Source organism: Lactuca serriola, chromosome 2 (genome assembly GCF_051521515.1).
Source record: "Lactuca serriola cultivar US96UC23 chromosome 2, Lser_US96UC23_V15, whole genome shotgun sequence".
Classification (NCBI taxonomy): domain Eukaryota; kingdom Viridiplantae; phylum Streptophyta; class Magnoliopsida; order Asterales; family Asteraceae; genus Lactuca; species Lactuca serriola.
Genome location: NC_136409.1, coordinates 166119272 through 166135121, shown reverse-complemented (window position 1 = coordinate 166135121; position 15850 = coordinate 166119272). Strand labels below are relative to the sequence as shown.

The window sequence follows — 15850 nt, the reverse complement described above, 5'->3', positions numbered from 1 at the left end:
ATATCTTCCTATTTCCACAACGGGATATCTAACGGCTGCATCTTGTCGTGCGATCTCTGATGCTCGGCCTTGACCTTCCTGCAGGTCAAGCACCGCTCGACGTACCAAGCCACATCCCGCTTCATGCAGGGCCACCAATAGTCCTAACGAAGATTCATATACATCTTCGTCGCCCCGGGATGAATGGGGAATCGAGATTTATGTGCCTCCTCCATTAAGACCTGGCGCACGCCTCCGAGGTATGGCACCCACACCCTGCGGTGTAATGTCAATAATCCCCTGCAGTCATAGTCAAAGGAGGAAACCTGACCCACTATGCGCTCACTCTTCCGATGTTCCTCCTTCATAGCCTCCTGCTGGGCTTCCCGAATCCGCTCCAAAAGCGGAGTCACCACTGTCATCTGCATGCAAATATCCCTGATCGGCGCCGCCTTGTGGCTAAGCGCATCGGCCACCGCATTGGCCTTCCCCGGGTGGTAATGGATCTCACAATCATAATCCTTCACCACATCAAGCCACCGACGTTGCCTCATGTTCAAATTCGGCTGATCCATGAGGTACCTCAAACCCTTGTGGTCCATGTAAATGGTACACCAAACCCCATAGAGGTAATGTCGCCAAATCTTGAGGGCGAAGACCACTGCCCCCAACTCTAAATCGTGCGTCGGGTAGTTCGCTTCGTGAGGCTTTAGCTGCCTCAAAGCGTAGGCAATGACATGCCCTCTCTACATCAGTACCACGCCAAACTCTGAAATGGACGCGTCATAATATACCACAAAAATCCTCTACGCCCTCTGGCAGGGCTAAGATTGGCGCCTCGCACAATCTCTGTCTCAGAACCTCGAACATTGCATGCTGCTCAGGCCCCCATCAAAAGACCACGAATTTATTAGTCAGTCGTGTCAGGGGTACGGCTATCTTGGAGAACTCCTGAATGAATCTCCGATAGTAGCCCGCTAATCCCAGGAAACTCTGAATCTCAGATGGAGACTTCGGAACCTCCCACCTCATCACGGCCTCTACCTTGGTCGGATCCACCGAAATCCCGTCCTGGTTGACAAGGTGCCCAAGAAACTGCACCTCGCGCAACCAGAACTCACACTTGGAGAACTTAGCATATAAGCTCTCCCTCATCAGGGTCTCCAACACCTCTCGTCGATGCCCCTCGTGTTCCTCCTGCGTCTTGGAATAAACCAAGATGTCATCAATGAAAACTATCACAGACCGGTCCAGCATCGGTCTGCACACGCGGTTCATGAGGTCCATGAACGCGGCAGGAGCATTGGTGAGCCCAAACGGCATCACCACGAACTCATAATGGCCATAGCGCGTCCGAAATGCGGTCTTCTGCACATCCTCCTCTCTGACCCTCATCTGATGATAACCTAAACACAAATCGATCTTGGAGAACCAAGATGCTCCCTGTAATTGGTCAAAGAGATCACCAATCCTCGGGAGTGGGTAACGGTTCTTCACTGTTACCTTTTTCAGCTCCCGCTAATCAATACACATCCAATGCGACCCGACCCTATGAAGGAAACTCACCTCGAAAAGTAGCTACCGAAAGTCTGATTGCTAGACGTCTGACTGCTGCACCAGTAATCCTCCGGCTACAAATCCATGAACATAGATTAGCCACTCATAAATACCCTTAGGTCAAATGATTGACCCACCCCTATTCAAAGGTCAACTCCTTAGTCGAAGTCAACTTCCAGTTGACTGGACTCGCCGAGTCATGGCATAGACTCGCCGAGTCCTTCTCCTACTAACCCAGTCCTACCCGCCAAGTCCCTCTTCCCACTCACTAAGTCACCCTTAACTCACTACTCGGGACTATAGAGCCGACTCGCCGAGTCCAAGAACAACTCGCCGAGTCCCCACGAGCAGATCTCCTACTCGCTTCCAAATCCTCAACAGAGCATCCCTTATGAGGATTTGGGTTTCTGGGACTATTGCTACATGTTAAATTGTTAATTCCGCGTGCAGATACGAAGGGTTGGACCTTCAAAACTTAAACCCCTCTTACTCAGTAACAGTTCATATGACTCGCCGAGTTTGAAGAACAACTCGCCGAGTTCCAGGCAATCTTCATAGGACTCACCGAGTTGTTCTTCCAACTCGCCGAGTCTAAGACCATCTTCATAGAACTCGCCGAGTTCCACTTTGGGACTCGGCGAGTCCCTTCGACCCACTTCCCAAACAAACCAAAATTGGGACATGCAACGCTTCTAAACCATAGATCTATGCTTCTAGGGCATGCTTATCACGTAAAGTTGGAAACTTTACGTGCATGCATGGCCCCATATGCTCAAAAAGGCAAATCCAAGCTCTTTAAGAGGTCATACAATCAATAGGGACCTCAATAACCCCAACCACAGAGACTTTACACTTCCAAGATGTCCATAAGGTCCAAATCTGAAGTCCTTTCGGAACATAGAGCATAACATATGGAGCTTGAGGTTTTAGGGCTTGAAAACCACTCATTTGGGACAAAAAGGGGATCTAATGAACTAGTGATCAAGGTAAGAACTTTTCTACCTGAATGGAAGCTTCTCACAGTGTAGATTCCAGATCTACCTCCTCTCCTTGCACACTTCAACCTATTCCTTCTTCTTCTAAGCTCCAAACCTTTTTCACAAAGCCAAAATCACTCTCAAGAAAAATATGGGGGCTAGGGTTTCGCTCTACAGCTCTCTGGAAGTGTTAGGGACAAAGGAGGCCAAGTTAGAGTGTTTAAATAGGGTGCAAACACCCGGATTAGGGTTTTTTCCCAAACAGGGTCTACTCGCCAAGTCCGGGGGCCGACTCACCGAGTCCAAAGCTTAGACCCCGCGTCTCATCCCGCTTCTACTCGGCGAGTTGGTCCTTCAACTCGCCGAGTCCAAGGCAAAATGCATAATTAAGAAATATTAATTACAAGGATTACGTACCAGGAACCAGGTGCTACATTATGCGCACATGGTTATTTGCTTGTTAGTTGGGTTGAGGCGGTCCTACTTTGTGCTGAAGGCCAACATACCCTATGAGCGGTTCGGGGAGACTGCAGGCACACATGGCGAACCAGTCATGTCGAAGGCTTGGGATAGATTCAGATAGACTGTAGGCCCAGTAGGGCGGTCCAGTCAGGCCGATGGCCCAGTATGCATGTTGATTGATTGATTGTTACTGATATGGCATTGTCAATGTGGTATTGGTATTTTGGGGGTAGCTCACTAAGCCCTCAGGCTTACAGTTTTCAGTTTATTGTTTCAGGTACTTCAGGAGATCATGGCAAGGCGAAGACATGACCGTACCGCTCCTCATCCTTATGTTATGATTTTGGGACACTCTGATGGATATTGATTTGTAAACATTTTTGTAAACGATGCTATTTGATTTTTATTTATGATTTAAAAAGTTTAAATTTGGCGTAAAATTTATGGATGTTACAAATGGGTTGAAGGCACCAAGGTCAGCCTATTTTGTGATATGTGGTACACTAGTGATGTAGTGATATGTGGTATACTAGTTGGTTGTATGTTATATGGTATGCTAGCTGTTTTGTGATACTTGTATCAAAGACCTCGGGGAGTTCCCGAGGCACTTGGGTGTAAGACCTTGGAGAGTTTCCATGGCATCCTAAGTAAAGACCTCAGGGGGTTCCCGAGGCACTAGGGTATAAGACCTTGGAGGGTTTCCATGGCGTCTCTAGTCAAGACCTCGGGGGTTCCCGAGGCATTGGGCTAAGACCATGTGGGGGTTCCCATGGCACCCGGAGTAAGACCCTGGAGGGTTTCCAGGGCATCCTTATATGTTTGTATACATGGCTTATGTTATATGATTGATATGGCTTTTGTGATTATTTGGATTATGTGGGGTATGCTTTGGGGAACTCACTAAGCAATAACTAACAGTTTGTTGGCTGTTTCAAACACTTCAGGATCTAAGGGCAAGGGCCCCGCGTGATGGCACGACATGTACTCTCTGGCGTTTTGTTTTAGGACACTCTTATTTTATGAATAATTAATCTGATGTTATGGATTTTGAAAACAACTGTGATTGGGATTTTATAATTTATGGAAATGATTTCGTTATTTAAAAATGAAAATTTTTATTGAAAAATTTGGGCTGTTACAAATCAATTCAAAACTTTTATCAAATTTATACTCTAAATAAGTTGATCAATTTGTTTTAAACAGTAAAATACTTACAAGATTAAGAGTATTCTCGTATGGCTTATCAAGTAGGATTTCAAGAGGAAAAAATGGGGTCGAGTATGCCTTCTTCAACAGTCAAAAATATTGTAAGACTGACATACCATACTTACAATACGAATTTAAATGTAGAAGGTTACTTGAAAAAAAATATAAGTTATGCATTGTTCTAACATGTTTCAGAAGTGAACATGAAGGATAAGGGAGACGATCTGATAGAAGGCGAGTGTAGGTAGTAGATGTGATGTGACTGATGAGTGGTTGAAGGATCCGACTAAAAGATTGAGGCTCCTGATCAGAAGAATATATAATGTTAGTGGCTCATCGATAAGATTGTTAATAGATCGTGTTCCCATGGTTTAATGATTAATATCATATTTCAACCGAGTAATTGGCGATATCAATTAGCTATTGCAGATTTCCAATAAATATCGTATTTTCATTTGCACTTGTCGATTTTCAATTGTCAATGAAAGCAATTGACACTTGTAATTGGCGACATCAACTGATAAAGGTAATTGATGCTTGAAATTTCAATTGATTATTATAGACGTTAATTGATACATGATCGATGCAAATAGAACAAGAATCAAGTGGAAAGGCACCTTACCTGATGGTTATCGGAAATTAAAAGGGATGAACGCGGTGGGCGGCAACAAGGTTGAGGTTCAAGTACACCTCTGACTATGTGTATCCCAATGAATTAGTTAGCGACTACAACTGTAATAAGACATCTGGTAGTGGCTGCCATCGGTAGCGCTGCTGCTATTCGATGAATCGAATAAGACAAATAAAGATCGGTGGCGGTGAAGTTTGGCTGGTGTAGTGAGGTGGTGATTCGGCTCTATGGAATTCCGGTGGTAAGAATGAACCAGAGAAACCTAACTAAATCAATGCCATAATTATATGATTTAAAATTAATTTGTTACCAAGATTATAGGGTTAATATTAATGTTAATTAATTTAATTATATGTATATTTACCATACTATCCTTATCTAGTTTTTTGAAATGATTTGATGAGTTGTATAATAACACAATATTTATTAGTTTACATATGATCATTTCTCTTTTATATATATATATATATATATATATATATATATATATATATATATATATATATATATAAGAGAAATGATCATATGTAAACTAATAATTAATTTAATGTTAATATTATAGGGTTAATATTAATGTTAATTAATTTAATTATATGTATATTTACCATACTATCCTTATCTAGTTTTTTGAAATGATTTGATGAGTTGTATAATAACACAATATTTATTAGTTTACATATGATCATTTCTCATATATATATATATATATATATATATATATATATATATATATATATATACTAGCCGTTTACCCGCGCAAAGCGACGGGTGCGGATCAACAAAATGACATAAAAAATTTGTTAAATAAAATGACAAACAGATAGAGATTTCTTATACCTGGGCTAGGATTAAACGTAAGACATTTTTGGGCTTATTCAATTTTAATAGAAAGAAAAACAAAGGAGGATGTAGCGAGCATGAGAGAGAACCAAGGTTTTGCGGTCAATGGCAAGGCATTCATGATAGACGAATGCTAGATCAATGCGCATCTTCTAGTTTATATGAAATGTTTTATAATGTGTACATCATATTAGACCGATTTAAATGGATATGAAGAACACTTGGTCAAACTTTGACCCATTCAAAATCTTATGATCATCTTATTTGACTTTTTCATTATTATTGACAGATTCAGTATTTAGCGATTCAATTGGATATAAGGAACACTTGGTCAAAGTTTGACCCATTCAAAATCTTATCAGCATCATCATATTTGACTTTTTCATAAATGTTGACCAGATAAGATTTAGTATTTACCGATTCAATTGGATATGAGGAACACTTGGTCAAACTTTGACCCATTCAAAATCTTATCATCATCATCTTATTTGACTTTTTCATAAATGTTGACTGGATAAGATTTAGTATTTACCGATTCAATTGGATATGAGGAACACTTGGTCAAACTTTGACCCATTCAAAATCTTATCATCATCATCTTATTTGACTTTTTCATATTTAACCCATTCAATTTGAAGATAAGCTTAGAAGACCTATTCAAAATATGTCTTTGACCGGATAAGATTTATTATTCTTCGATGCATAAAATTATTGTATATGATGCTTAAAAACTTGTACCTCTTAAAATTCAGCAAAATCTTGTAAATGTTTATTAAGGTATATATATATATATATATATATATATATATATATATATATATATATATATATATATATATATATATATATGTATGTGTATATATATATATATACATATATATATATATATATATATACTAGTTTATAACCCGTAGAAACCAGGGTTATAAAATTAATTAAAATTTTATAGTAAAACCTATAAATTATTAAACAATTATTTTAAATAAATTATTAATTAATTGATATTTTTATTAGTTATGTGAAATTATAATCATTGATTCAAATAAATATGTAAAATTAATTATATATATATATATATATATATATATATATATATATATATATATATATATATAGACATTTTTTATTTGTAAATTAATGAAAACAATAATATAAAATTTAAAATTTAAAATACATATATTAACAAATAGCATCACATTAATGAGAAAATCTAATAAATTTAAAATGGAGAACTAATAGATTGACAAGTGGCAACACATTAATTAAAATGTCTAATATGGTGACACATGTCAAAAAAACTACTATTTTATTAGTATATATATATATATATATATATATATATATATATATATATATATATATATATATATATATATGATACAACAAAATGGAAAATGTCTAAACTAGCTTCTAGTTGTTTGCAAAACATGATCAACCCTTTTTCCACTTTTTTTTTTGAACGACAAATCTATTATATTCCTAAATCTCCACTTATGTCTCATAATGGGATTTAAACCATCGACCTCAAAGAAGGAGGGCAACACCGGATACCGTTAGGCTAGAAGCCCTTTGGTAACCTTTTTGCCCACTAGGAGAGTAAAATATAACTACAACCAACAAGTAGTAAGTTATTTAATATAATTAAAAAATGTCTTAAATACCTTTTAGTTATTTGCAAAATATGAACCCTTCACCAAATTGTAAGTTCACATTGAAGGATTAGGTAGGTTAAATGATAACCATAACTTATGTTTGAACTTTATGATTTTACAATATATGTATTGAGAACTAGATGCCAACAACGATCGGAAAAACTTATCCCGATATGATACCACATCTCTAGTCTTTATTCTATAGTCAGGTATTTAGCTTTCTAAATCATAAGAAAATCTTCAGTTATGCGGGAAAAATTCATGCCTCGTAAAAAATTGTCCATTCACTTCGAAATCAAGCCTAAAAAAATCATTTATTCAATTCAAAATCAAGTCGTGCATATCGCAGGAAGCCTCATAGAGCATCCCAACTCCGGTCATTCATTTTGAAGATGAATTAGAGTTAGCATCTCGACACGCATGTTATTTTTTTTAAGAGATCTTATACCTTTAGTTGTTCATTATGACGATGATCTTGTTTGTTTTTTTCCAATCTAAGATGTTTTCTTCCTAACTATTTTGATTTAAATCTACAATAATTATGATTACTATTTTAGTAGTTAAAATTAATTCCATCATTGATGTCTTAATAATAATCAAGTTATGATGGATACTACACAAATCAAAACCATAAAGTATGAGAAATATCCAAATAGAAATTGAAATAATTCCAATATGTGAAAGAAAATAAAGGATTGGAGGAATGTTTACTTTTAGAGCATCAAGAAAACAACTCATCCCTCCCAATCTTTCTTGGCTACCACAAATCTGCTTAAAAAGTGGATCTTTATATCAAATTGGGAATCACAATCTTATACCCCCCATGCTTTGTCTACTTCTAGTACCAATCTAATAACTATTCTTGCTTTATCACAAATTCACAATATCATCTCCATCACGCTTTCATTAGTTTCACCATCAAAGCTACCAATATGCAAATTCTTAAAATGACAAATGTGCCCTTATCTGTCAAGTTGATAGAATGGTTAAATTAGGAAGGTGTCCCATCTATGGAAAGTTTGATTTCATAGACAGCTTTGCATGGGTTCCTGATACCTGTATCTTAGACCAATTATTTGATTCTTTGTCAGCATAAAGGAAAATTCCAAAATGACCCTTTGACTTGTCAATGGCACCCCCATTAACAGGACACGTCATCAGGTGCTTGCTTTGTGCAATTGTGCATATGGTCAGTGGTAAATGCAGATTATTCACTAAGAGAATGTCAAATTTAAAATCAATGGGTATGTGATTTTTTTTTAAGTCTTAATTATAGTATCAAGGACTACAATACCCCTCAATTGTAGGTTTTATTGGATTACTTATTCAAATTTTCATTAAAAGATGAAATACAAAACTGGTAATTTGAGAGTCCTGTAGTAAAGGAGAATGACCCCACTATCATATGTAAATTATTTGCCAAATCATCTCTTAACAATCCATGTGTAACAATTTTATAAGAAAAACTGATTGTAGATGAGGAATAAGTGATTGAAAAAACACATGACCCCACTCTTGAATTAAAAAAAATCAAAAATTGTAGCCTTCCAAATAGTGGAAATCGCACCATATGTAGTAGACAACACCCACTTCAGAAACAAGCCTCTCTCCTCTGACCTCTCTTCAACTTATTCCTAAAGTTTCATGGTGCGTTCTTTCTTTGTTTATAGTTTCAGGGGAATAAAATGGCACATAACGAGAAGAAACGATCATCAAGAGTTGCAGACACACAAATGCCATCTTTTCTAAGAAGATTTTTCATTAAAATTCATGATGCTGTAAATTCAAACCACTCACCTTGCAAGAGAAGAAGAAGAAGCCTACACAGGGATGTCGAACAGGAAGAGCTCCAGTGCACAAACACCAATTGTCTCTCATCATACTACAGCGTCTTTGTAGCTCGACTTGCAATCATGGTATAACTATATATTAAACGAAATCATGAATTTTTCTTTGTAAGATGTGAATCGAAAGGTTTTTGCAGGTAATGTTGGCGATTCTAATAGGTCTGCTAACGCTTCTCACCTGGCATTTCACTAAAGTGTACACAAGAACATCGTTGAATGCATTGGCATATGGTCTCCGATATGAACTTTTACAGCGTCCGGTGTTGCGTATGTGGAGCATCTTGAATTCAACTGTTGAAATAACAACAGCTCAAGTTAAAATCTCGGAATACGTGATCAAAAAATACAGCAAACCTGAAAATCAAGCACAGCAAGTTGAGGTTTATGTCAATCCTGTTTCTAATTTTCTTTCTGTTATACAGAAATCTAACGTAGAATCATAAATCATGCCCTAATTTATCAGCTCTATGAAGTAATGAGGGATGTCACATGGGCGCTATTCACAAGTCACAAAGCTCTCAATTCGATATCAATAAAGTACAAAAACGGGTTTGTTCAGGCGTTTCATAGAGATCCAAGAGATAACAGCACATATTACATATACTCCGATCTCACAAATTACACAATGGCTGGACCTTACGACGTCAACACATCTTCATCGCATCAAGGCTGGAACGATCAGACGATACAAAGTAACATATCGGCGATTTGGTACCGAGAGCCATTGGATCCCGCCACCGGTGAGAAAATCGGAAAACAAAAGGCGATACCTCCGGATGAGTTAATAAACATCGCCGGAATTTCTCAGGTTCCATATGGTGCAGCTTCGTGGCATGTCGCTGTGAGCAAATTCACAAACTCGCCGTTACTTTCAGCGGCGATGCCGGTGAGGGATGCGTCGGAAGGAAGTATAGTGGCGGTGGTTGGTGTTACGACGTCGCTTTATAGTGTGGGACAGCTTATGAAAGAGCTTGTTGGGTTTCATAGTGGACATATTTATTTGACGTCACAAGAGGGTTGGTTGTTGGCTACCTCTTCTACTACGCCATTGTTGAGGAACTCATCTACAGGTCCAAAGCTGATGATGGCGGTTGATTCTCAAGATAAAGTCATACAAACGGGAGCTAAATGGTTACTCAAAGCTTATGGGAACAAAGAGCCCCCAAATCATGAGGTTCACATAGAGAATGCCAAATTAGGCAATGAACTTTATTACATCGATTCGTTTTACTTGAACTTAAAGCGACTTCCTATGGTATGTATGTTTCACTATTAATGTTTATTTTAATGTTGGTCAAAAAAAATGCCAAAAAGGGTAAATTTGAGAAATTACTTTTTCTGATATTATATTTTCTAAACTTTATTATTTTTATAAAAAAGACATAATTTTTCTTGTGAAATGATATCATTATAATATAACTTCTTAATTATTAAAAGTTTGTGAAATTGAGTAAAATAAGTATTTTTTTAATGAAAACAAAATTAGATACAACAAAAATTGGTTAACGTATATGTTTCTTAAGTAAATGAGTGGATCGCCTTAAATACCATTTTTTTTTAACAATAAACAATTAATAAAATTTTGGAAAAGCATAGTGTTTTATGAAAAATAGGACATAGAACCTATCTTTAAAGTCAAACACTTTAAGCAATTTGTTGAATCTAACTTTATTTATATTTGAAAGGAATAATTTTCTTAAAAATTCTCAAAGATATCATTTTCGCATAAAAAATACTGAAAATGTATTAAAATCAATTTCACAAATCTCATGATATTATTTTAAATAAAAAATATTTAATGATAAATATAAAAAAAATATAGTTATAAAGGGTAAAATTGTAAATTAACAGGTGGGAGTCCTTATCATTCCAAGGAAATACATAATGGGGAAGGTAGACGAGAGAGCTTTCAAGACGTTAATGATACTGATATCTGCATCTGTATGTATACTCGTTATCGGTTGTGTGTGTATTTTCGTGTTAACAAATGGAGTTTCAAAGGAAATGAAGCTACGTGCAGAATTGATTAGTCATTTGGATGCACGAAGGAAAGCAGAGGCATCTAGCAACTACAAGAGCCAATTTCTAGCAAATATGAGGTGAATAATCATATGATCGATTCATCTCTTTCCTATTTTTTTTACTTCTTTTAGCAATTAAGGTTTTGACATTTTCATTTAACAGTCATGAACTGAGAACACCAATGGCTGCAGTCATTGGATTGCTGGACATTCTTATATCTGATGAATGTCTAACAAACGAACAATACGCAACAATTAGCCAAATTCGTAGATGCTCAACAGCTCTTCTTCGTCTCCTCAACAACATTTTGGACATTAGCAAGGTGAGATTCGTTAAACAGTTTATAATTTCTTCTGATTTTTCATCCAACTCGCATTATATGATCCACGTTAACATGAATATATATATGACTTGCAGGTTGAATCAGGAAAATTGGTACTGGAAGAAGCCGAATTTAACATGGGGAGAGAACTTGAAGGACTAGTCGATATGTTCTCTGTACAGTGCAAAAACCATAATGTGGAAACTGTGATAGATCTCTCTGGTAAACATAAAATCACGACTATAATTACATCTAAATTTATGTTAGGTCAACTTAATGGTTTATGATCTGTTTGTGATCAGATGATATGCCAAAGGTAGTTCAAGGGGACTCTGCTAGAGTTGTTCAAATTTTTGCTAATCTAATCAGCAACTCAATCAAATTTACAACATGTAAGTGTGATTTACAATAGTTAGTGCTTGAAACTTAAAACCTCAAAGTTAGGTTGCAGAGTGTAATATTAGCAATTGACTTACAGCAGGATACATTATTCTGCGAGGATGGTGTGAAGATCCACATTCATTAATTGAAAACGGGAAAAGATCATGCAAGGACAACAAAGTAATTCTTTGGTTTGAAGTTGATGATACAGGCTGTGGTATAAACCTTCATCTCATTATACATTTTTTTTTCATTTCTTCTTATCAGCAAAATGACAGTGATTAAATGATATCCTCTTTTTTTTTTAATCTTTTTCTATGTATAGGCATTGATCCAAGCAAATGGGAATCAGTATTTGAAAGCTTTGAACAAGCTGACCCTTCAACTACTAGATTGTAAGCAAAAAAACTCACCAGATTTTCCAATCAAGCAGTTTTCTAAATATTTTTCTGATTTTTATTCTTATTTTTTTCAGGCACGGTGGAACTGGGCTTGGACTATGCATTGTTAGAACTCTAGTGAGTTAAATCAATGTGATACTTAAATTTACAGAAAGCGACTTTCTGAAAAATGTCGACTTATGACAAGAAATTTATCAACAGGTTCACAAAATGGGTGGAGAAATAAGAGTTGTCAAGAAAAATGGACCCGGGACTCTAATGCGACTTTATCTGTTACTCAATACATCTGTAGATATACCACAAGACAACTACAGATTAAAGTACGCTGATCATAACTTGAAGGTTAGCAAAGTTTTTCTTCTTGTAATTGTCAATATTTGATTAGTGAACTTTGAAACCAAAGCCTTGGTCTTCTTTTATAAGCATGGGAAAAATGGCCTCAAAGATCCCCAACAGTTTCATAAATGAAAGAATGTAACTTATGAACAAATTGCAGGTAGTGCTTGCGCTAAATGGAAGCATGGGCAGAACGATTTTGTTCGGGTGGTTAACTAAAATTGGTGTCCCCACGTGGGATGCATGTGAGTGGAACGAACTGACGCAGATACTACAAGACCTCTTTATACCCACACGCTATACACAAAATTTAACATACGAAACTTCAAAAGTTGAATCATTAAGCAAGCAAGAAATGGACGCCTCTGTTTTTATTATAGTCATTGATATTGGACTACTCAATTTAAGCACAGACATATGGAAAGAACAGTTAAATTTTTTGGACACATTTAACAGAAGAGCAAAGTTTGCATGGGTTTTAAACCATGACACCTCTAACACCATCAAAATGGAGCTTCATAACCGAGGGCATCTGTTAATGGTAAATGAACCATTATACAAAGCCAAAATGATTCAAATAATGGAAGCTGCCATTAAAGAAAGCTCTCATAATCATAACCATAACCATAATAATAATAATAATAATAATATTAATAATACGCATGAATGTCTTGAAATTGATGTGCATTCGGATCCAGAGAGTTCAAACGAGTCTGAAAAGTCGGAATTTATAGTTTCTTCTTCTTCTTCACGATATGGAACAACTATAAACAACTGTTTTCTTGAACTAAGTGAAGTCGGATCAGAGAGGGGCAAATTGGTCACAAATGGAACGAATGGACAGAAGTCTCTAGAAGGTGTACGGATTCTGTTAGCAGAAGATACACCGATACTTCAAAGAGTGGCGACTATAATGCTTGAAAAAATGGGGGCCACGGTGGTTGTTGTGGGAGATGGGGTACAGGCGGTTGAAGCTCTACAGGATCATAACCCTCCGCCATATGATTTGATACTCATGGACTGTCAGGTAATAATAATATTTTTTAAAAAAAAAAAAAAAAAAAAAAAGTAAATTAGAAATTATATTTTAAATTTTAGTTTTCTTATTATTATTTTTTTGTGTGTGTATTTGGGATGGTAGATGCCGAAGATGGATGGTTATGAGGCGACTAAGGCGATTAGAAGAGCGGAAATGGGAACGGAATTGCATATTCCGATTGTGGCGTTGACAGCTCATGCGATGTCATCGGATGAAGCAAAATGTTTAGAGGTTGGAATGGATGCGTATCTAACGAAACCGATAGATTGCAAGCTTATGGTTTCGACTATTTTGTCATTAACTAATTCTCCTATAATAAGCGGTAGAAAATGATATGTTGTTTGACAACTTACAAGAGAAATAACAGTTGTATAGGTAGCATCATACTTTGAGATAAAAATACAAAAAATGCAGAGTTTTTTAACAATGTACTTTAATAAAAATGATGATAAGTGGATGAAAAAGATAAATCTTGATTAAGGTTTATCAAAAATATGTTTGCATTTTCTTGAAACGCTATACAAAAAAACAATCGTTTGGTCTTGTTGGATTAGTTTGCAAGGAATCTACAAGTATATACCATTGCAAGGGTAAGGGTTAAATTTGTGAATTTTACTGAACGAGGTGAAAAACGAAAATAGTGGCCCATGCAGGTCTCGAACCTGCGACCTTCGCGTTATTAGCACGACGCTCTAACCAGCTGAGCTAATAGGCCTTTTGTTTGCTATTGCCAACAAGATTTATCAATCCTTTTCCTTTCAGTATTTATTAATTATTAATTCAAATTTGTTGTGAGTGGATTAAATAGATGATCTTCTTCCATGGGATCGGATTTAATAAGTTTTTTTTATTCAATTTCGTTTTTGGGAGTTCTAATTTTGTGAATTCCACATATTAATTCAATATGATACTAAAGACTTTTAATACTCCATACAAATATTATTTTACATTTAAATAAACCAAATATTTTAATATTAGTATTATAAAGGCTAATCATGAAATGATCAAAAGTGGCAATGTAATATCATAAATAACTTGTTTTAGAATGATGTATTTTGTTGGTCCTAATTGTTCTAAGATCATCTTCATTCATAAACCTAGTCATGATTTTTCTAACTATATTAATTGGGTGTTTCTCTAACTTTATTAAGTGGGTATTTGGGAGTGTTTTTTTAAATGGTTTATTGGTTTTTTAAAAAGTCAATAAATGAATAAGGTGTTTGACAAACATTAATTTTAGAGGAAAAAATGGTATTTCCAAAAAGCTTGTATTTTCCAAAAACCAGTAAGCACTTTTGAGAAGCAAATCTAAAACAAGTCCTAAATAATATGTTGGAAACTTAAATCATCTCTAAATCATTGGCTACTTTTAAAAAAAAATTATGAAATTAACTAATTTATCTTGATCTTTATGAAATATTTTATAAAGCTCATCTATATAACTTGTTGATTTAAACATATGTATTATTTATAAAATTAAAAAAAAAAAAAAAAAAAAAAAAAAAAAAAAAAAAAAACATATTACAATGTTTGTCATTTATATATATATATATATATATATATATATATATATATATATATATATATATATATATATATATATGTGTGTGTGTGTGTGTGAGAGAGAGAGAGAGAGATAAAGTTATTATGTCTATAGTATAAAAATTATAAACAGTAAAAGTATCACATGATTATTCTAAATTTAACATTTAATATTGGGGATTAAAATGAAAGAAAATAAGTAGTTAAAACTAATTAAACTTTAAAGGTTAAATACTATAAATAAGTAAAATGAAATGTTGCTAAATACATAGGGTTAATTGTAGCAAACATAAAAGTCCAAAAAAATTATAGAATCTAACTATTTTGTATTATTGACCCAAAAAATAATTCATTGCGACGGTAAAATGAAATATTGCTAAAAAAATTCATATGTTTGTAAACTAAAAAAAAGTTCTATAAAAACCGATCATAGTTTTCAGAAAAAATCGTTCATAGTTATAAATCTTAAATATATATATATATATATATATATATATATATATATATATATATATATATATATATATATATATATATATATATATTGAAAACTTTTTCTTTTTCAAAAAATGTAATTTCGAAATATAAAATAGAGTTTGCTATCCAATATGTGTGAGAATATTTTTGGAATTTTGACTAAATAAAATTCGAACTTA

At 35.0% G+C, this 15850-nt stretch overlaps 1 protein-coding gene, 1 long non-coding RNA gene and 1 other non-coding gene across 4 annotated transcripts; 1 reads left to right on the top strand and 2 right to left on the bottom strand.

The window, feature by feature from the left end:
• Positions 1-7940: 7940 nt before the first annotated feature.
• Positions 7941-9466, bottom strand: LOC145087300 (uncharacterized). The gene is made up of 2 exons (XR_013700763.1): positions 9330-9466; positions 7941-9226 (listed from the first exon to the last, which is right to left on the bottom strand). It is a non-coding gene; the product is annotated as an uncharacterized LOC145087300 (long non-coding RNA).
• LOC145087299 (histidine kinase 1-like) lies at positions 8990-14079 on the top strand. 2 transcript variants are annotated; one of them, XM_079025238.1, is made up of 13 exons: positions 8990-9220; positions 9289-9525; positions 9615-10406; positions 11003-11250; positions 11336-11495; positions 11591-11717; positions 11798-11887; positions 11974-12093; positions 12202-12271; positions 12352-12394; positions 12479-12619; positions 12774-13640; positions 13755-14079. In XM_079025238.1, exons 1-13 carry the CDS (start codon positions 8990-8992, stop codon positions 13983-13985), a joined length of 3357 nt encoding a protein of 1118 aa, XP_078881364.1. In that variant the 3' UTR covers positions 13986-14079. The 2 variants fall into 2 exon arrangements, with proteins under 2 accessions (XP_078881364.1, XP_078881363.1); XM_079025237.1 differs by having other exon boundaries at positions 9289-9531.
• Positions 14080-14293: 214 nt separating this feature from the next.
• TRNAI-AAU (transfer RNA isoleucine (anticodon AAU)) lies at positions 14294-14367 on the bottom strand. The gene has a single exon. It is a non-coding gene; the product is annotated as a tRNA-Ile (tRNA).
• Between the last annotated feature and the right edge of the window lie 1483 nt (positions 14368-15850).

What these genes read in the sequence shown, in the direction of transcription:
- LOC145087299 (XM_079025237.1), top strand. Translation starts at nt 8,990, where the DNA reads ATGGCACATAACGAGAAGAAACGATCATCAAGAGTTGCAGACACACAA. An exon ending in ACTTAAAGCGACTTCCTATG is followed by an intron (nt 10,407 to 11,002) that starts GTATGTATGTTT and finishes GTAAATTAACAG; the next exon opens with GTGGGAGTCCTTATCATTCC. An exon ending in ACATTTTGGACATTAGCAAG is followed by an intron (nt 11,496 to 11,590) that starts GTGAGATTCGTT and finishes TATGACTTGCAG; the next exon opens with GTTGAATCAGGAAAATTGGT.